At 41.1% G+C, this 22,358-nt stretch overlaps 1 protein-coding gene across 2 annotated transcripts in view; it reads left to right on the forward strand.

Annotated features, from left to right (window-relative positions):
• ca10a (carbonic anhydrase Xa) overlaps positions 1-18,937 on the forward strand; it is a 198,961-nt gene extending 180,024 nt beyond the window's left edge. For both annotated transcript variants that reach the window (XM_056255503.1, XM_056255502.1), the window contains 4 exons: positions 7,923-7,995; positions 10,695-10,849; positions 11,767-11,941; positions 18,135-18,937. In XM_056255503.1, the coding sequence (XP_056111478.1) occupies positions 7,923-7,995; positions 10,695-10,849; positions 11,767-11,941; positions 18,135-18,157 (426 nt within the window). In that variant the 3' untranslated portion in view covers positions 18,158-18,937. The remainder of the gene's footprint in view (positions 1-7,922; positions 7,996-10,694; positions 10,850-11,766; positions 11,942-18,134) is intronic.
• Positions 18,938-22,358: the final 3,421 nt, after the last annotated feature.

Consider the following 22,358-nt stretch of genomic DNA (forward strand, 5'->3'; position numbering starts at 1 on the left):
TGGAAACTGTGATGCTTTTTTAAGGTTTCTTTGATGTATAGAAAGTTCAAAAGAACAGCATTTGTTTCTCAATTTGTTGCTCAATTTGAGTCAGCACATTCATTTAATTGATGGATGGATGGCCGGTTGGAGGAATGGATAGGGAAGAGAGTCAATTAGCCATGCAATTAGAAGACAACAGGCAAACTAAGTGTGCATCTCCCAGTCATTCTGGAAGGACAAGGTTATGAAATAACTTTCCCCTGCTCTATCAGAGGACTGTGGGGAGACCCTTATCTAATGTTCTCTTTCATAGGTTCACTCAACGCTGCGTAGCTTAGGACGCAGTGGGAACGCCCTCTGGGTGTGCCGATTGTCTGAAGCCCTTATAGAATCACGCCAATTCATTGGCTGATGGCGCGGGCGCCGCCCCGACGCTCTTGCGTCGTCACATTATATTAGTGCGCGCGCGCCATCTGCTCCTCAGATTTCTCTGCCTTCACAAAGCGGCCATCTTAGCCCTTCGGTCTCGGTTTTTCTGGCCCAAATAATTCGGATTTATCATCAGCATTCTTCATCTGCACTTCAGCGACTGCGAATAGTGGAACTCAGTTCTCCTTGCGGTGAAGTGCCATGGAGTTTCGTCGTTGCCCGCCGCCATGCGTTCGCTTTATTGCGAACGACGACCCTCACAGTAAGTGTGTTAAATGTATGGGTTTTTCGCATGCGCGCGAGGCTGTTTTAGGCTTGTCTAAATGCAAGTTTTGTGACAACCTGCTTCTCAAAACCCTCCGCTCTCGGCTCGCGGTTTTTGAGAAGGAGTCATTCGTTCCCCCCCGTCGCGCTCCCGAGGCTGCCGAGGCCTCGTTGGAATCCGCGACCTGGGGTTCGGATGTAGAGCTCGAGGATATAGAGTACGAGCAGACGGGCCAGGCCCTTTCTCTCCCTCCCTCTCCCGAGCACGCACGCGGTGTTCGGCCAGTCGAGTTTTCGCATGATTATTTATGCCCCAGCCCGAGAGCGCGCGAGACGGTTTCTTTCGGCCTGGAAGATATTATTTACACTACAGCGTCCGACTCTGAGGATTTCGGGCCTGTTTTAGCTACTGACGGTCTCCCGCCTAGCGGCCAGGAGGCGCGGCCTACTGCGGCCTACACGGAGCTTATCGACGTGCTTTCGCGCGCTACGGAGAAGCTCTCTATCGACTGGCCCGACGAGCCCCGCGAGTCACAATCGTCTAAACTCGACGAGAGATTTTTAAGTGGCCCTAATTCTAGGCCTGAGCGGAGAAAGCTGCCCTTCTTCAGTGATCTGCATCACGAGATCTCCAGATCCTGGAAGCAGCCTTTTTCCGCGCGTCTAACAAACGCGGCAGCCGCTGACTTCACCAACCTCGTTGGTTCTGTGGAGCAGGGCTATTCCGCCATTCCAGCAGTTGAGGACACGTTGGCTACTCAACTTTTTCCGTCGTCTGCTCCGTCGTGGAAATCTCGCCCCCTCCTTCCCTCTAAACCGTACAGGACTACTTCCGCCCTTATCGGAAAGTCCTACATGGCAGCTGGTCAGGCAGGCATGGCCCTACATACTATGGCCATCCTCCAAGCCTACCAGGCGGATGTCTTGAAGGAGATGGACGAGGGAACAGGAATTACGCCAGAAGCTGTCAAAGAGCTTCGTAAGGCCACGGATCTGGCCTTAAGAGCCACCAAACACACCGCACGCGCTATAGGTCGTTCTATGGCAGCGGCGATTGCTGCAGAGCGCCACCTATGGCTTAATCTCACGGAGATCCGTGACAAAGAGAAGGTTTTCCTCTTGGACGCCCCAGTTTCTCAATCTGGACTGTTTGGGGAGGCGGTCAACACTGTGGTTGACAAGTTTCGGGCCGCAAAATCCCAGTCAGCTGCCCTCAGGCAGTTTATGCCCATGAGGGCTAGGGAATCCTCTAACCCCTCCCCGGCTCAACCCAGAGAACGTTCGTCTCATAGGCCGGAATTTGCTGCTAGGAGAAGTGACTCGGTTCATCCCCCACCTGCTACGGTTTGGGGAGCCCGCGGTCGCCCGTTCCCCCGCCAGCGACCTCATAAGCGTCTGGAGCTGAAGCGGTCTAACAAACCCTTCGCTCCAGCCTCCTCGAATCGTTCCTGACCCGCAGGTCAGAAAGAGGAGAGCTTCCCCCGATTTACGAGGTTGGGACAGACCGCGAAAGCGTTTCTGCCCACCTCTAACTCGCTCTCCTTCTCTAAACCTGTCACTTTCGCCACCCGGCGTGTTTCGAAGTGCAGTTACTACTCGACCTCGTTCAAACCGTCCGGCGCAGGAGGACGGAGACGCGTTCAGCTTTCTCCCCTTGCCTCCGACGCGTTTGATACCTGCTGCTCGCGTCCTCGGAGACACTTTCGGTTTTTCTCAGGAGCAGGCAGACCCTATGATCTTGATCAAACAGGCAGTGGTACCTCCCGCTACGTGTCAGGACGTCAAGTGCCCTCCTTCACGTTGGACCACGCCACCCCACAGGAGTCAGCGCGTCACCCTAACTCAGGTATGTCCGCCACATTGCAACACTCCTCTTCCTCTCTCTCATTTCTTTCAAGAATGGAGGCGTCTGCAAGGGGTATCGCCTTGGATCCTCCGCACGGTTCGGCTCGGCTACACACTTCAGTTCTGTCGCCCGCCCCCTTGCTTCAACGGAGTCTTTCCAACTGTAGTCAACAGCGCCTCAGAGGCTTCTGTACTACAGCAGGAGATTTCGTCCCTTCTCCTCAAGGGAGCAATAGAAGAGGTTCCTCCGAAGGAAGTCGAGCAAGGCTTCTTCAGCCGTTACTTCTTGGTCCCGAAAAAGGGCGGAGGTCTGCGACCAATACTGGACCTGCGCCGGCTAAATTTCTCCCTTTACAAAGGGAAATTCAAGATGCTGACGCTGAAAGCTATCATATCTCAAATTCGAGCAGGGGACTGGTTCGTGACAGTAGACTTGAAGGATGCATATTTTCATATTCAGGTCGTACGGCGACACAGGAGGTTCCTCAGGTTTGCCTTTGGAGAGAGGGCGTACCAGTACAGGGTCCTTCCCTTTGGTCTCGTTCTAGCGCCGAGAACGTTCACAAAGTGTATGGATGCTGCTCTGGCCCCGTTGCGGCTCCAGGGCATCCGTATACTCAACTACCTGGACGATTGGCTCCTTTTAGCCCAATCCAGGTAATTAGTGACTCACCACAGGGACATTGTCCTCCGTCACATTCAGTCTCTCGGCTTGAGGTTGAACACGGAGAAGAGTGTTCTTACCCCAACTCAAAGCACAGTTTTCTTAGGGGTGCGCCTGGATTCCGTTCTGATGCAGGCCCGTTTGGCTCCTGCCCGGATTTCCAGTCTTTTGACATGTTTGGCTCGCTTCACGCTCGGCCATCGTGTTTCTGTGGGCACTTGCCGCAGGCTTCTGGGTCTCATGGCCGCAGCATCCCCTGTGCTTCCCCTAGGGTTGCTCCACATGAGACCGTTTCTGTGGTGGATGAAACTCTCAGGTGCCTGGTCCACAGGACCGGCTCTTCGCCTGTTGAAGGTGTCGCGCAGTTGCTTCCGCGCCCTTTCAATTTGGCGGGACCCTCTCTTCCTTCGGAAAGGGGTCGACATGGGTGCAGTTTTCCGTCGCCAAATGGTTACGACGGACGCCTCTCTGACCGGCTGGGGTGCGGTTTTCGAGGGCAGGCCAGCATGTGGGGTCTGGACTGGAGAGACTCTCTCTTGGCACATAAACAGCTTGGAGCTGAGAGCTGTTTCCCTGGCCCTTCTTCACTTTCTCCCCTTTCTCGAAGGACACCATGTCATTGTCAGAACAGACAATATGGCGGTGGTGTCTCATGTAAACCGACAGGGGGGTTCACGGTCGCGCACCCTGGACAGGCATGCGCGCCACCTTCTCCTGTGGTCTCAGGGCAAGTTCCTTTCACTGAGGGCAGTCCATGTTCCTGGGATCCTGAACCTCGCAGCAGATTTTCTGTCGAGGCAGAAGCTCAGGTCGGGGGAATGGATGTTGAACCGCCGAACAGTTGCCCTGATTTGGGAAGTGTTCGGAAAAGCAGAGGTGGACCTCTTTGCATCACAGGAGTCGTCCCAATGCCCACTTTGGTTCTCCCTGAGCCCCCCAGCACCATTGGGGATAGATGCGTTCACCCACCCATGGCCAATGCAGAAACTTTATGCATTCCCGCCTGTCAAGTTGATCCAGGCAGTTCTGTCCAGAGTGAGGGAGAGCGGAGCCCGTCTCCTACTTATAGCCCCATTCTGGCCCTCCCAGCCGTGGTTCTCGGAGCTGGTTCCTCTTCTGGAACTTCCCCCTTGGGAGATTCCGGTCAGGGAGGATCTGCTGTCCCAGCTTCAGGGCAGGATATGGCATCCTCGCCCCGAAATTTGGAAGTTATGCGTATGGCCCATCAGAGGCCGCTAGCTTTGAGCTTTGGTCTTCCCGCTGACGAGCCCCTTCCACGAGAAGGTTATATTCCTCCAAGTGGAGGGTTTTTGAGTCGTGGTGTTCGACACACGCTACGGACCCAGTCAGCTGCCCAGTCGGTTCAGTGCTGGAATTCCTACAGGAGAAGTTTGCTTCTGGAGCGGCCGCTACTACTCTGAGAGTATATGTTGCTGCTATTGCCGCTCATAGGGAGTCGGATGAGATCCCCCTAGGTAAATTGAGGTTAGTCTCAGCATTTATGCGTGGGGTTAGGCGCCTGAAACCAGTACGCTCCCCTGGAATTCCCTCTTGGGACCTGTCGGTCATCCTGGAGGGCTTAACGGAAGCTCCCTTTGAGCCCTTAGAGTCAGCTCCAGAGCGGATTCTGACTCTCAAGGTTACTCTTTTGTTAGCCTTGGCTTCTTTGAAGCGGGTGGGGGATTTACAAGCTCTTTCTGTTAGCAAGACTTGTATAGACTTCGCTCCTGGTCTTGTCAGGGTGACTTTGAGACCGAAACCGGAATATGTGCCCAAAGTATTGTCAACAGCATTCCGGTCTCAGGTTATTAACCTTCACTCTTTCCATCCTCCTCCTTTTGTCTCTGAGGAGGACAAGAAGCTTAATTTGCTCTGCCCTGTCCGAGCATTGAAGTTATACGTGGATCGCTCTGGCGGTTGGAGAAAATCCAACCAGCTCTTGGTATGTTTTGGTGCTGGCCGCCGCGGGCTTGCCGCATCAAAGCAGAGAATTTCCCACTGGGTTACAGAGGCTATTTCACTGGCATATGAGGTGCGCGGTCTGCCTTCACCTCTTAGCATCAGGGCACATTCCACCAGAGGCGTGGCTTCCTCTCAAGCACTTTTTAGAGGTGCCCTCCTGGAAGACATTTGTGTAGCGGCAGGCTGGTCCTCTCCGCACACTTTTGTCAGATTCTATAGTTTGGATCTTGACATGACTCCAGGTTCCCAAGTTTTATCTGCTTGAACCAGTCGTGTGAGTTATCTGGTCTTTGTACTAGTTACGGCAGCGCTTAGCTTGGCGAGTTTGGTATTTCGTTCCCACTGCGTCCTAAGCTACGCAGCGTTGAGTGAACCTATGAAATAGAACGTCTCTGGTTACTGGTGTAACCTATGTTCTCTGAATAGGGAACGAGACACTGCGTTCGCTGCCAAGCTCCTTGCGCTGCCGACAAGCTCCTTTTTCGGCAGAGAAATCTGAGGAGCAGATGGCGCGCGCGCAGTAATATAATGTGACGACAGGGCGCGCCATCAGCCAATGAATTGGCGTGATTCTATAAGGGCTTCAGACAATCGGCACACCCAGAGGGCGTTCCCACTGCGTCCTAAGCTACGCAGCGTCTCGTTCCCTATTCAGAGAACATAGGTTACACCAGTAACCAGAGACGTTTTCCCTCAGGACAAGAATTCAAGCTAAGATAATTAACCCATCCAGTCACTCTCAGGCTTAGTCTGCTCTGCCCTGGACGTGATCCGGGTCCACTCACCTCTTCTGTTTGGTGCCTATGCTCACTGACTCACTCTATAGGAATACTACACAGTCTCCACATCAAAAACCAACATGGGCAGTCTCTATATACTAATCAGAAACAGTAAGATGTTGTGAATTAATTATATTATATATTATAACTTATTGCATTATATTTATAATTGTAGAGGACATACAATTATGCATTAGTGTTGGGATCACACACTATATGCCAAAACTGAACATACAAAAAAAAAAGAATAATAATAATTGTGTAGGCCTACTGTCATGTAAAATATAGATATGACAAATTTGACTTGGATTAAGAATGAATTGAGAACACATTCAAACTAACTATCAGCTCTATCTATTGAAGAAAACAGCTAACAGTGTTGTCAAAATAACCATATTTTTGCATACCAAACATGTTTGGTTTGCTGGTGTTTGTAGCTAATAACTATGTTAAATGAAACCCTCAAATACATTCTTCACAATTTGGAAGACGATTGCCTGATGGTGTTAACAAAAAGTAAAGATACAGTAGTGTAACCATTAAAGAGGAACATTTTTCTCATTCTGTCAGGACGTTATATACGTTTAAAGAGATTTCATTTAAAGATATGTATATTTTTGTTTATCCTTTTATTTATAAGTTCATTTTTATGAATATTGTTTTGGAAATGAAATGTTTGTTTTAAGAATTGGTATTATCTGTCATATTAAAGTGTTAGAGTTTAAATCTTTGTGGTAATATACTGTAGCATCTCTAAAGTTATTGTTACTCAGTAAAACCCTGATAAATGTATATGGGATATGAACCATATATGAAGCCAGCAGAAGCTTGAGTTTTGTTTAAGTGATTATCATCAATTGTTAAAAATAATAATAATAATTGTATGGTATTTTGGTGGAAAATATGGTTACTATATATATATTTCTAGCTCTTGAATGCAGTTCAGATACACTACTGCGGTCATTGTCCTCCGCTTTCAGTGATCTGACTGAGAACATTAAGACTTCACTCCTATTTTCTCTGTGACGCGAGTCATTCCCAAAGCCATTTTCTGAGGTACCCCATGCTGTGTTCCCTGTTCTGTCGTCACACCTCCAGGAAGGTCTCCCATATGAGTCTTAATAGTTTGAAGCAAAGAATCCCAAGAAAATACACTTCATTTGGAGGGACAGACACAAAATGGAGGAGGCTGAGGAGAGGCCAGCCATTTTGCTTGTGGTATAAACAGCTATTTGTATGGATTGTGAAGTTGTTAGCAAATGCAGTATTCTCTAGCAAGGCAAAAACATTCATCGTGAGGGATCCCAAAAGCTATTCTTTTTTTCTTCCTCCAGACGCTGTGTAGGCAACCCTAATTATTTCTCGGAAGAGATAATGGCTAGCTCCAGCCCCAGGTTATATCACAGAAAGTCTAGAAATGATGCGCCAAAGACTTTTAAACCTCAATCTTCGCTGTTCACTCAATGAGGAGGTCAAAAGAGAAGCAATTTGTGGCACATTTCTTGTAATCATTCAGATTGAAAGCATTTCAAATTAGCAACTGAAGTGGAGTCAAAGAAAAGCATGGTAACCATGTTTCTTGTTGGCTCCGTTGATGCTCTTAGTTTTTGAAGAACTCATCTGTAGTTTTATTGCAAACACGTCAGTTGGTAATAAGTGATTCTATCAGGTGTCATTTAATTACAGAACACGGTTGGGTTCATCCTGATGCATTTGAATGCAGTAAAAACTGTTTCAGCACCTTAATGGATCGAGTAAATTTCAAGAGACGTGATGCAAACACCTCAGTCTTTTACATTATAAACTGAACGACTGGAAGATTCACTTCCCCTGAGATCTTTGTTTAGAAATAAGTGTCATGTTGTCTGCACTTTGGAAATAAAGTTGTCACTAATGATGTTTCCCTTTACTTTCCCCCTCTCCTGTCCATCACTCTGTCCTTCTCATCTGTTTTCACTGTTCTGCCCTTTCCTCTCTTGATATTTGTTCCATTTCAGATATCAGAGACTTCAAATTCATTTCTGAATCGGATGTTGAACAGAGACACCATTACAAGAATAACATATAAGAGTAAGTGGGAAAAATTATTTTGTTGACCATTTGACACTAAATCCGATCGATGGTACTGACATTTTGCAAGTGATGAAATCAAATTTGTTTGTTCAGGCAGTGTAGTCAATATCAGGTGTATCTTTATCAGTTGCTGGAGTTATGATGTAAGCATCACCATGTGATCTGAGAGTAGATGTCAGTGGGGAAACCTGGAGATTTTGCTTCTGCTTATGTTTATCATGACATCTTTCAGCGGTGCTGAATCATGAGACGCATGAGACAATAAACGACAAAGGCATGTTACGCATTCATGCATATACTGTGCCCAACACTGCTGACTTATTTGCTATTCGCTACACAGTGAATATTACATAGGAATGAACGAGTTCATTTTAATGTATTCAGCCACAATTTTGTGCACAGATGCTACATTCATGTCACATCCGTACTTGAAAATTAGATCTGACCATTCAGACTAATACCAATTATAATCTGATTTTAAACCACATATACACTACCAATCAAAAGTTTAGAGTCGATTGGATTTTGAACGAAGCCTCTTATGCTCACCAGACTGTATTTATTTGATCAGAAATACAGAAACAGTAATATTATGAAATATTAATGCAATTTAAAATAACTTTCTATTTTAATGTTTTTTAAAGTTTTATTTATTCCTGTGATGGCAAAGCTGAATTTTCAGTATCATTCCTCAAGTCTTCATTGTCACATGATCCTTTATTACATGTATTATTGGTATGAAAAAAGCATCTTAATATTTTTTTTTTGGAAACCTTGATAAATGCAAGGATTCTTTGAATAGAAAGTAAAAAAAAAAAAAAAAAAAAACAGCATTTATTTAAAAATGAGAATTTTTTTAAAGCAATATAAGTCTTTAGTCTGTTACTTTCGATCAATTTAATGCATCCTTGCTGAATAAAAGTATTAATAGAAAAGAAAAAAAACTTGCCACAAACTTCTGAGCAGTGGTGCATTTGTAAACATCTTTTTTTTGCAGAACTTCAGACTGCAAAAAATAAACTCATTTGAGTCCGATCCACCAAAAAAAGTACCTTTTGCTGCCCGTCTGAACAAATTTATTATAAACATCAATTATATAAACTTGTGAAATTTACTTAAATAGGGTTTTTATAATAAATTAAAACGATATCAATAAATAATGAATTAAAAAGACATATAACGTCATGCAAACACAGCAGTTGAGCTTCTGTAATCTAGAAAACACTCACGACCACCTCTGTAATAAACAGAGATGTTAAACCCGTCCAAATTGGTACATGAAAATCACAGACGTCGAGTGATAAGAATTGTAACTCAAATGTCGTTTAAATAGGGCTAAAGATACATAATTCCTCATTACTCGTTTGTTGATATTTTAAATCGCAAATTAACAAATCCCAGAAATTCCTCTAGAAAAACCATAAAAATCACATTGCCTGGTGAAGCATCACGTTATATTTTCACGTTAGAAAATATAAGATGCATTCTTAGTTTTATGCTGTTCAGCTGTAGCTCATTCTGAAAGAAAGTGCAAATGGAGAGAAACTCTTCTGTGATTTTGGCTGTGTTGTGGACAGACAAATAGCTTGTACCTGGAAATTTAGTCATGAGATTATTTGCCTACTGTTCTAGAAATTGTGATTCATGCTAAAACCTCATGCCAATTATTGATTGACGGCAGCAGTTTAAAGGCACAAGACAAATGTATTCAGCCTCGAAAACACAGACCACTTTCTAGTTTGGGAATATTTCATGGCCGATGCTGACTTGCAGTGTAGTGGAAATGTTCCGTGGCATTATCCTTTAACTCACCAGAGGGACTTTTGAAAAAAGGCCTTCATAATTGAATTAATAGAGGTGAGGAAAGAGCGGATGAATAGATAAAATGTTCTGACCCCTGGTGGCTGGTGCGTGTCTCCCAGGCCGCAGCGGCGCATGAACTCAGGGAGGACTCGACAGCACTGCCGGGGGAGGGCAGAGGAGCGTGGGCTTTGACAGCTGTCAGAGCTCCCCACTCTCCCGCTCCGTTCCCCGTTGAATCTTTGGAAACGCACTACTACCAGCCCTCGCTGTGAAGCTAGCACATGTATTTTTCAAACGTATCCCCCTCCTCCACAGCCAAAAGGAATTATTTATGCCACCAAAGCTATCAAAGTTCTGCGCAATGATGCTGGCGGAATTGCAAACATGTAGGGAGATAAGAGATAGAGTGGTAATCAATGGGATGGAGGGAGAATAACGAATGATTTCCTCTGGCTGACGTGAGTCGGAACCTATTACTTGTCTGTTGTCAGTGGAAGGTGGGCTCAATATTGCTGTTCGTCATAAATTCAGTGCCGCATTATCTCATGTCGGCCCACTATTGTGAAGTCAAAATAACATGCGCTGTCACCATTCATCCAACAAATCAAAGGCAAAGCATAAATACTAAAACGAATTGTTGACAAGCAAAGATAAAGACTTTTTGGTTACCATTGTTGCTTTATGCTTTGCTTTAGTTGTTTGGACAATTTCAAGACATTATTTTGTTTCTTAATATATTGAATCTTAGGTTTGGATGAAGACTTGGCTGGAAAGTTTACCATTTATATTATTAAAATGACAAATTCATGTTTATGAATTGGCTCTCTATGGGTTTTAATCGATAAGAAACAATAGCCTACTTTAGCATGTGTTCCTTCTTTGTGTGCGAGTAGATGATGCATACCTTCTCTCGGGGCTAAACATCGAGGAGGTCTATCCAGAGACAGCTAGTTTTATCACTTACGAAGGGTCTATGACAATCCCACCGTGCTACGAGACTGCAACATGGATACTGATGAACAAGCCGATTTACGTCACAAAGATGCAGGTAAATCAACATACACTGTCAAAAAAACAAACAAAAAAGAGGCATTAAAATCGTGTTTGTTAAACTTGAAGGAAAAAATTTAAGAATTTGACTGAATGTCTTTTGCTGCCATACCGTAACAATGACCTATTTAGATCAAGTCATTCTAAGAAGTTGTATGAAGTATTTCAGTTTTTCGTGGTTGTTCAATATGTCTAATCTAACTAATATCTAATGTTTTCCAAGAGAAATCAAGTGTTTTCTTAAACTTAGCTTAAAATGCCACACATACAAGACTTGGAACACAACAAAAGTAACAACTACCTGATCATTAAGTAAAGGAACAAACTCATCTTGACATCACAAAACAACAACAGTGTAAATAAAACTGGCAAACAATCACACAATGCAACATTAATTATTCATGTCCAAATGGATGCTGGGAAGAGGGCGAATGAGACCTAACAAGAAAACCATTTTTCACTGTAAAGCTTATTTAAATAAATAAAAAAGCATTAATTCATGTCATCCATGGCTCTTATAGTCTTCTTGACTTAAAAAAAAGCAGATTATTATAATAGAAAAGTTGCAACAAGATGCATTAGCTGAGTTACTAAAAGTCCTCAGAACTTCAAAATAGCAAGTAAACAAAAATATAATCAAGTAAATCTTATTTACTTGATCTATAAATATATAAATATTTTTTTTAAGGACTCAGCTAACGCCATGCTTCCTAAAGGCAGAATGTGTCACTTTTGACACTGCACATACACTGTTTTGATGATATGTAATATAATCTGTTCTTGAATGACACTCTCACGTAGCTCCCTAGTTGCTTTTTGATGCGGGTCTGTTGGGATTGGATTGACTGATAATTGTGTGACCTGCCATCAGTGAGTAGAAATAAAACGTGTACTCTGTCTGTGTCATCCTTACAGATGCACTCCATGCGACTGCTAAGTCAGAACCAGCCCTCGCAGATATTCCTCAGCATGAGTGACAATGTACGCCCAGTACAGCCTCTGAACAACCGCTGTATCCGCACCAACATCAACTTCAGCATGCAGGGCAAGGACTGCCCCAACAACAGGGCACAGAAGCTGCAGTATCGAGGTCAGTGTCTCTGTGCTTCTCTTTGTGATCTCTCAATGCGCTTTGAATTAGACCCTAAACTAAAAGCGTTTCTACAGATTTCATCACTTCTCCAAAACAACACCGACTCCAAAGCAGAGAAACATTTTTGGTCATAATGAACAAGTTCATTAAAGTTATAAGGTAATAGTTAGTTTAGTTTCCAGGTCACTATTGAAAAGGTGCATCAAACAGAAGTGACTTTTCCTCAGTTATTACCTCACTTTAAACATTTGTGACATTTTGTGTTGGTAAAGGCAGTAGATATGTTTGTTTATTTAAAAGACAATTGCAACACCTTCATTACAGTGTTCATTTTGTTGACGAATAATTTGTCATCATTTTCCCTGATGAAAATGAGACGATAAGTAACTAAATAAAAAAACATTTTGAATGACAAAATCCATTGACATTTCCGTTTAAAAAAATGTGAGGGAGTTACAATTTGGAAAGAGATCCAGTCAGAACTGATGTCCTGCGTAGTAGATGAGCACATTTAAATTGTAACAGCCTTATCAATCCGCCAGGACATAAGTTGGCATACGCTTGTCTTGCTGCATGTCTCATAAAACATTCAAAAATGTAAATGTCTGGGAGAAAGAGAAAAGAGACATTTGGATAAAAAAAAAAAGAGACATTTGGATAAAACTGAAAAAGTGTGAGATGACAATACTTGTGGTGGCCAATGGATCTTCACTTCTTCCAGGATAGCATCGAAGGGGTCCTCTTCTCCAATTGAGCTCCTCCACATGAATTCCGCCAGGTATGACTTGAGGAAGTGCCTATCAGTGCCCCGGTGTTTCTTGTTCCTCCACTTGGCCGATCCCCATATTCTCTCTACGGTTTGGGTGTGCGCGTCAGTATCCGGATCCACGAAGTTGTAGCGATGGTTCACCTTGAAATGCTCGAACCCGGCCGCCTCGAGCTCCTGCGTCTTGTAGCCCCTCCAGCTGTCTGAGATGACGGTGGTTTTGCATGTTGAATGGCTAGTTGGTAGTAATTAGGTGGGAGTTGAAAACAGTGATTTTGGCACGTATTTGAAATTTTATATGGTGGGGTCCAGATAACAGGAAAGTACCCATCATTCTTTTACATCTTTCCATGCTTGAATGGACAAATACACAAAATTAAGTCAAAATGTCCATTTTGGCAAGTATTCATGTAAACAGTTGGGAGTTTATTTGAATTTGAATTTTATTGTTGAGAATAACCCCTTGAGATGAAACATCTCGTTTTCGAGGGGTCAGTGGATCAGTGTATTGGATATGTGCATTCAGCCTTAAAGTTACAGCGGTCTAACAAACCTGCTGCTGTCCCTAATGTTAATCAAACAGAAATAGAGAAAGTCCCTCAATGCTCTTGACTGAATAACTTTAATAGCTTCAATAAGGATTAATCTCTATTCAATTTATACAAATAAATACCGGTATGTCTGCTTGAAAGAATTAATAATGTTGCAAGTTGTTATAAAGAATGCATATATCATTAATTAAAAAGAAGACCCTGTGCTTGTTTCTTTATGAGAAGTGGTTTTATTTAATTTTAAAAAAGATTTAAAAAGACATCTTATGTCACAGCAGTTAAAGCTGTGTCTATTGCATGTTTAAACCTTAATACCATTAATATTAACAGTCTAATAGATGTTTCTCCAGGATTATATAATGAGATTGGAAATTTTAGAAAAATACTTAATTGATGCATTACAATTTATAAACCCATTAGATTTTAGTCGACTAAAAGTAAAACAATTCAGATGACTAAAATATGACTAAAGCTAAAAGGCATTTTAGTCAAAAAAAGACTGACAAACTAAATAAAAATTAGCTGTCAAAATGAACACTACTTCATAAAGCTGTTAGTAGGCAACCACATAGCTCAAACAGGTTTAATAATAATCTAATGTGTGATTCAGGTATGTTTTGTTGTTATACAACACTCAGAAACATGAGCACATGCACATAAACGAGCATTCTGAAGATATTAGATGAGTGAAATGAATTATTCAGTAGCTTACAAGCAAATATTTACCCTCAAAACAACCGTATAATTACGCATTTCCTTAAATGTGTCATGTATACAGAAAATGTGTGTTATATATAAAATAAACTCGCCGGTTGCTCCGTCCTCCTGTTGAAAGTGTTCAGATAATTACTGACAATCTCCTCTTGACCATGCATCATTTATTGACTGAGCTTGTTTAAGAGGTTTAGAAGTCTCAGTAAAGCACAAGTCTGCTCGGAGAGGCATCTTAAGATGTCTTTGTGCTTCTACCAGAATGCCTTAGATAGTTGGTAACGCTTCCTTTTACAGTCCTGTTACCCATGTACTTACTATGTACTTATTATAGTAACTATAATTACTGGGTAATAACTAGGTACTAACCCTGAACCTACCCCTAACCCATGTACTTACCTTATATTAGCCAGTACTTTCTAGGTAAGTACACTGTAAGTACAAGTAAGTACTGTACTGTAAAAGGAAGCGTTACCAGATAGTTTTGCATATTGTTTCAGAACTAAAGCATCATGAACAAGAAAAAGAAAAAGTATCTTTATTGAGCCTGCTCTTATCTCAAACTTTCACTATGGAGAATTCTCTTGTACTCTTGATACTAGCCTGGATGCCACAACATTGTTTGGTCGGGAAGCTCGGTCTGGACTCGATCCATTGAGGAGTAATTATGATCGGTTCGGAATTAGTTGGGCCAATCAAATTGCCAGGGCGGGCTTTATACGATGATGGACAGATGATCTGCAGTTACGTAATCATCTCGTTATCAAAGAGCGCTTGGGTTGAACTGGTTTCCCTCAGAGATGACTGCAGCTGGAGAACTGAGATGTAGAGATTCCGCTATCGCGTCTGTTGTAAAAGAAATCGACAGCGCATTAATTTTAAAAGACGAACAGAGAACTGCAATCAAGGCATTTGTCGATCGGAAAGATGTGTTTGCCGTCCTTCCTACGGGATTCGGCAAAAGTTTATTTTATCAGCTGGCTCCGATGGTCGCTAAGAAGATGGGACGCAATGAAAACCCTGTGGTCGGTGTGGTTTTTCCTTTGGTCGCACTCATGGAGGACCAAGTAAAAGAATCAACACTCACTATTTTACTACTTCTTCCAGCGTGCGTGTAGTTGAGTTCTGTTCGGTTCTGTTGACAACTTTGCGTAGCTCATAAAAAAAAACACTTACTGCGTTGCTCTGATTGGTTGTAGGTCTGTCCAATTGAGTGCAGAGTTTTGTTTTTTTCCTGGTTCGGTTAAGACACGCCTCATAATCAAAGCTCTATGGAGCAGTATCAGACTCACATTCTGACTAGAATATGAGGCTACTTGATACAGCAGTGAACTGATAAATCGGAGTCGTACGGCACTTGTTTGAGAGGTTGAATTTACCTCCCCGGTGGGTAAATGAGCAATACAAAAAAAGGTTCCTTGCATTTATTACATTTGAGTTGTTAAAAGATGTAAATATCTTGGAGGAGCATTTAATTAGTGTTGGTTAGGCATCTGAGGTCATGTATCTTAACCAGGGAGACATATTTTGTAGCTCGCACAGTGAAGTGTCTGCAGGCTAATTGAATGTTAAATTTTAGCTTACGGTGGTGATATTCAGAGTGCAAGAGAAAATTGTCATTCTGGGAAACCACACAATGTTATGGAGTCTTACGGAACAGGAGCTAGAACTAGAAAAAATAGCAAGACATTTTGTAAGTTGTTTAGTACTGCACAACATTTACCTTTATTCCACAAGACAAAATAACTGAATTGAATGATTCTGTTCAAAATTTCACATACCTTTAGTTATTAATATTAATCAGTGACTATTTGCAGGACTGTGACAGTTGTGCCTGGATGTTATATTGACTTCATAAGATACAGTATCGAGAATATTTTCAAATGCGATGTAAGACGAGACAACACTGTTTGAAACTGTTGCATAAAAAATAGGATGCAGAGGGAAAAGTGAGATATGCTTTGTATTAACCGCTTCAAACCAACTCATAAAAAATGCACACATCTTGCCCTGTCAGTGCAATTGAGATGTTTTCATGGCGCATAACTTACATCTTACGCTTATATCCTTATTTGTGAATGCCAGAAAGAATTTATATTCTGCATTAAGGCTTGTGCTGACAGCAAGCGAGTCTCCTGTAAACTTACCAGACTTCAGTGAACGAACGCATAATAATTATCACTAAAATATACATTTTGCTAAAACATTTAATGGTGGTTATTAAATATAGTCCAACAGTACGGTGTAAATATATTGGTTTAAAACTCTACATGTCATTTATTTTTTGAGAGCAGTAACTGTAAAGGGACTATGTAATGGACAATGTTCAGGTTAGTGAATGTGTTCTTACCAGTTAACATTATTTAGTGATTTTAATTTCATTAAAAAGCAATTGTTTAGCCTTTTTTGTTGGGTGCATGATATTGGAAAAAAACGTGATATTTAGTTTTTCTGCGATTTCACCAGATGAATTGAATAACTCTATTCTTTGCTAAATTAACCATTCTAGAATAATTAGGGTGATTTTGTAGGAGAGTGACTCTGCATAGAAAATTATCAAATTACAAGTATATAGTTAAATACCTGAAAAACAAAGCACTGTTTTTGTTCAAGTCTAACAGAAATGTAATTATGTAAAATAAGACTGCAAAGTCTGAACTGTATAAATTAAATATAATTAATCGTTGATAAAGCTACAAAAGTGACTGTCTTTTTCTTTTGTTTGATTAAAATAAATGACACACGGCAGCAGGTTTATAGGCTGTTGTCACTTTAAGACTTAATGCACGGATCTATGCGCATCTGTTTTTTTTTTTTACATTTACTTAAGACAGTGTTTACAACAATACTGGCCGAGAAGGGCATTGTGACATCATTTTGCATGTACGTCTGTTCAAGCACAGAAAGATGAGAAAGAGAACTGAATTCAGTGTTTGCATTCTGTCTGTGCAGAAAGCACAAGTTCAGAATTGAGTACTCTTTCGCATCTTCTGGCACTTGAATGCTTTAACCTCACTTGAATGTTTGAACTGACAGGACTTGCGCGAATAAACTTTCACTCTACTGTATATTGGTTCAACTTTACAAATAATCAGCGAATCACCTACGTTTCGAACCGTTGCGTCTGGTCCGAATGGATCACTGATCAACCACGATCCCGGATGCGCTCATCGTGATAGTCTAAATAAATATATTTACACTATTTATTTTGATAGCCCTTAAGGTTTTCTTTGCATGCTCAAAACGTATTGAGTTGTTACTCAGAGTGGCTACATGATATATTTAGTTAAATATGAATTCTTTCCCCGCCAGCGTTTTTTTTTTTTTTTAAGTTGCCAGCCACTGGCAGATTTGATCATTTTCACAAAGGTTTCATGGCCCTCAGAATTACAACATATTTGGTTGTATGCATATCTAAATATATGCAATATATAAAAAGAAACAACAGACCCTCTTGCTTTTAAACAACCAAAAAAACAACAACATTTTATTCAAGCTGCATGCATCCTTTTTGATCAACACTTGAATGTGGGTAAGTTCCTTAAAATAAGCAACGTTTATAACAAAAAGCTGAGAAAAACACATTTTTGTCAAAGACTAGATCTAGATTGAATTCAGATTGTTGATCAAAACATAGATGGGTTAGATAGTCCATCAACTCCCCTAAAGCTTGCACAGTCCTAGCTCGTCCTGGGCCGACATTTCATTCAGTAACATTAAGCAGTTTTGATTTATATGATGTTTAATGTTGATGATTGCGTCATTTTACATCTACGTACATATCGCTCGTTTCTGCTCCTGCTTCACCTGTTTTGAGATCAGGAGATTCAGTACTCTTTCAGAAGATGAGTAATAGCGCCCCCTACCGTATAACAGTGAAAACATAGAAAGCCAGAATTTTCTGTCAATGACGGAAGCGTGGTCTCGCAAATGACAGGAATTTCCATCAATGATGGGAAAAGAGATAATAATAATGTTTTATTTGTAAAATGTCTTTCACAAACCAAGAGTGTCTTGTAGGTTCAGAAAAGGTCATTTCACACAATACAGGGCACTTTATATGGGCTATTTGAAAAATATGTGATTTTATGATGACTTATACATGAAGGGTGATCATCAAGAGTGAAGAATATCATAATAATTATTATTTTCCCCTATACAGTGAATGAATGGCTACTGAAATAGATCCAGCATGTGGACCAGCCCAAGAACACTAACTACGTGGAGGAGAATGAAGAGAAATGCTCATGGATAAGTACAGAATGAAGACTGACATGTGTCTTGCCAGATAAAGTCATGGCATTGTAAAGAAAAAAAAAGAAAAACCCCAGCAAGAAGAGACTTTGCACTGTTGGCAAAGCGATCCAATTTCATACATCCAATCAAAGCTAGTGACATACAGTTATAACTACACAAATGTTTTGATACCTTTTTTTGGGAAAACACTATAAAAAACAACATATATTTCATAGGCTCTTCACAAATGGAACTGAATGTTTTTAGCCTTTGTACATATGGACAACTTGCTAACAATCTTGGAAAAAGGGACAGGACATTGAACCACCCTACCAATACAAAGACATCCTTGAAACATAACTGCATTCTCAATCTTTATTCTCGTTCACGCTGTGGAGAGGAGGGAGAGGCAGCCTTGCAAGTTTATTGTCAAGACAAAAACCATCATAAAGAAGACTATGGGGTGATGTTGTCTGTAAAAAAAAAAAAAGTGTCTTGGCCTTGTAAATATAATTATTCATGCTGAAAATGAATATGTAAAGATACAAATAAACATTTAAAAAAAGTAATATCAGAGGGAAAATAAATGGGGGAAAAAAGTTGAATATTTTACGCTTGGCGCACTTTCTGGAGCAGAGCTGATGCCTTTTTTCTGTTTCATTGTTTACAATGGTCATACACTGTGTTTGAGTAATGTTATTGGCCCAATAAATGTGTTTGGAAAGTTAATTTTTGTAAATATTTTTTAATGTCTTCACTTTTACACAAGCAGATAACTTTTCAAAAATGTTTACATTTAATCAGCGTTTGGTGTGGAGCGTGTGGTTGTATTTTTGACTGGAATCAGCTGATTTAAAACTCATCCCATTTTTGTCGGCGAGATGATTTCTAATGCGTGTTTAATGAGGCTGACGCCGGTTCGAGGAACACTGCAGTGTTGATTTGCTGTGGACTTCGTTGCCGTCAGCGAGTGAAAGCCCCATTGATCCTCCCCACACCACCTTTTGGTTTAATTATATCTCAATCAATGAAGCATACCTCTTGTTTTAACCCTGGTGTGAAGAAAAACACAGCCTGTGATTCTAGTATTTTATCTTGGTACCTCACAGATGGCTAATAAAAAGATAACGAGAGGCAGAAAGTTCCAACAGCAAGCGCTCATGGTTATTGTGGCCATTTTTCTATCAGGCCTGGAGAGGAAGAAACAGAATTGAACCTTTTGATAGATAAATACTCCCTCTGTTTTACTCCTGACAAATAATCACCCCCGGCCTAAAGTATATCTCAGTGGAGCACACTCACTTTTCCTCTCTGTGATACCTACCTGCTCCTGCTAAGGACTATAAATATCCCAAAACTGAAAAGGAGGCACTCAGATGTTCAGAGGATATTAATGATATTACGTTAATAAAGAAATGAAAAGGTCTCTGGCTCTCAGGGAATTTAAGTGCAGCAGCTGCAGCATGAAATGATGTAAGACTTTTATTAAAAGTCCAGGGAGACAAAGATGTCCAGATGCTCGAATGCGTAATGAACGGTGAATGTGCTCAGTGCTATGGTCAGACGGCATTTCCTCAACAAACATCTATTCCGAGTCTCGACCCATAACAATCACTTTGAATGTCAATAACGGTCATCTTAAGAAACTTTAGATCTTTCGTAAGTTGACAGCCTACAAGAAACCAGGTTTTTTTTTTTTTTTTTCGTTCTAGCCGTGGTAGGTTGACCGTGGTAGGTCCACCTAGGATCACACAAAACCTGTCAATAGCACATCTAAGTCACAAAAATCATGAACACACAAAAATATTTTTGATAAATAAAATCAAGCTTAAATTTTGATCCTTTTAAGCTTAAATTAAAATCCTTTTCAATATTTTATTAGATGTTGACTTTGCCTCCCAATCCATATTACTTTAATGTGAAAAAAAATCGAATTCTTCTTATTGTAATCCAAAACATTAATTATAAAATTATATATTTTATATGATAAAATACATTAGCATTTTGTACTGCCTTTTTGTGTATTTAATTATATGAAAATCCTTCCATTATTTATAGTGCAATAAAATTATATTACAGTAATGAGAATGTAATGTAAATGTAATAATTACCAATGGGATTCACAATAATAATAATAATAAAATAATGAGAATGTGTGGGAACATCGTCACATTTCAAAACAGGCTTAATTGACTTCATGGAAATGTAATTTATTTTTGATCTTTTTTTAGTTTGAGTTAAATGTGACCTGAACGTGCTTATGAGATTTTCACCCAGTAAGTATGTTTTTCTTCTGTAATTCAGTCATGATTTTATTCCTCTATGTGACTCTTGCTGTTTTGTGTGCTCCCTTTCCTTTCCTTCCTTTTTGTTTTATCTCATCCTAAAAGACATCCAGATTCTCATTGTGATTCCCACAGCCTGCAGGTGACTGGTAAACTCTTTGAAATCTGTCAGTCTTTCAGAGAATGTGCTCTCTTCATGGTTGCCATTCAACTTCACCTGAAGACAAACTTTTCTAGTCATCCCTGCTTTGTAATCCAATGAAAACAAGCATTAGGGTCAAGAAAGTCACAGCCATTCCCCCTCATAAATATGTAAAAGTGTTGCCTGACAATTTCATTTTGGTACTATAGCATTAGAGTAACTTGAAAGGTTTGGCTCTAAAGAGCTTCATGGGCATTTCTTTGCCTCTCTTGCTAATGGTCAAGAAGGTTCAAACAGATTGTTTTCGTGGCCCCTGCCCTTTATTCTGTTGTTAAATCTCTTTTTATCTAACACTAGCGATCTGTAAGGGAATTGTCCCAGGAAGGCAGATATTTCTTCCTGATATATTTAAAAAAGTTGAGATTATTAACATTGTGGTGTAACCTTTCCAGTCACCAACCCAACATATCAAGAATTTGTCTACAGCAGGGGTCGGCAACCTATGGCACACAGAGGGATAATCAACTGCCATGTGACAACAGCTAAAGAGGTGTACTTCATTTAAATAAAGTCCCTCAAACTTGCATACGGATGTACATTTTGAGGCAAGCCTGTTTTATTGAGATAGGTGCAATAAATACTATTAAAGTCTGAGAATTTAGCCTGCGTTAGCATGCAGATTCAACCAATTGTTCGCAAAACTAGAGGTGCACGCTTCTGTGATTATCCCTCCACATCCCATATGGTTGCCGACTGGTGGTTTACAGCCTATGATCAACATAAACAAGAAAACGCCTTTTGTCATAACTTTAGTAACTACCCTTTGCTTGTTCTTTATCTTTATAACTAATTTATGCATATTATAACATTGTTTGTCATTTTTATTATTCTTATTTTTCCACCTTCTGCATTAAAGGGTTAGTTCACCCAAAAATAAAAATTCTGTTATTAATTACTACAATCTGAGAGATTTCGGTCCCTCCATAGACAGCTACGCAACTAGCACTTTGACACTTCATAAAGAGATCGTAAAACTAACCCATATGAATTGAATTTTCTGAAGAAACGATTGCTTTACAAGATGAACAGATTGAATTTAGGCTTTTATTCATCAGTTGTGGTAAACTGAAGCTCAAGCATGTTCACTTGATGTCAGAGAATCACGTTTGAGCTTCCGCAAGAACCAATGAGGTTTGTTCTCATGTTACGCAGCACTTTGAACTTCTGCAAGAACCAATGAGGTTTGTTCTCGTGTTACGCAGCACGTTTGAGCTTCCGCAAGAACCAATGAGGTTTGTTCTCGTGTTACGCAGCAAGTTTGAGCTTCCGCAAGAACCAATGAGGTTTGTTCTCGTGTTACGCAGCACTTTGAACTTCTGCAAGAACCAATGAGGTTTGTTCTCGTGTTACGCAGCACGTTTGAGCTTCCGCAAGAACCAATGAGGTTTGTTCTCGTGTTACGCAGCACGTTTGAGCTTCCGCAAGAACCAATGAGGTTTGTTCTCGTGTTACGCAGCACGTTTGAGCTTCCGCAAGAACCAATGAGGTTTGTTCTCGTGTTACGCAGCACGTTTGAGCTTCCGCAAGAACCAATGAGGTTTGTTCTCGTGTTACGCAGCACGTTTGAGCTTCTGCAAGAACCAATGAGGTTTGTTCTCGTGTTATGCAGCACGTTTGAGCTTCCGCAAGAACCAATGAGGTTTGTTCTCGTGTTACGCAGCAC

Source organism: Rhinichthys klamathensis, unplaced genomic scaffold (assembly GCF_029890125.1).
Source record: "Rhinichthys klamathensis goyatoka isolate OS25496 unplaced genomic scaffold, OSU_Roscu_1.1 h1tg000121l_1, whole genome shotgun sequence".
Lineage (NCBI taxonomy): Eukaryota > Metazoa > Chordata > Actinopteri > Cypriniformes > Leuciscidae > Rhinichthys > Rhinichthys klamathensis.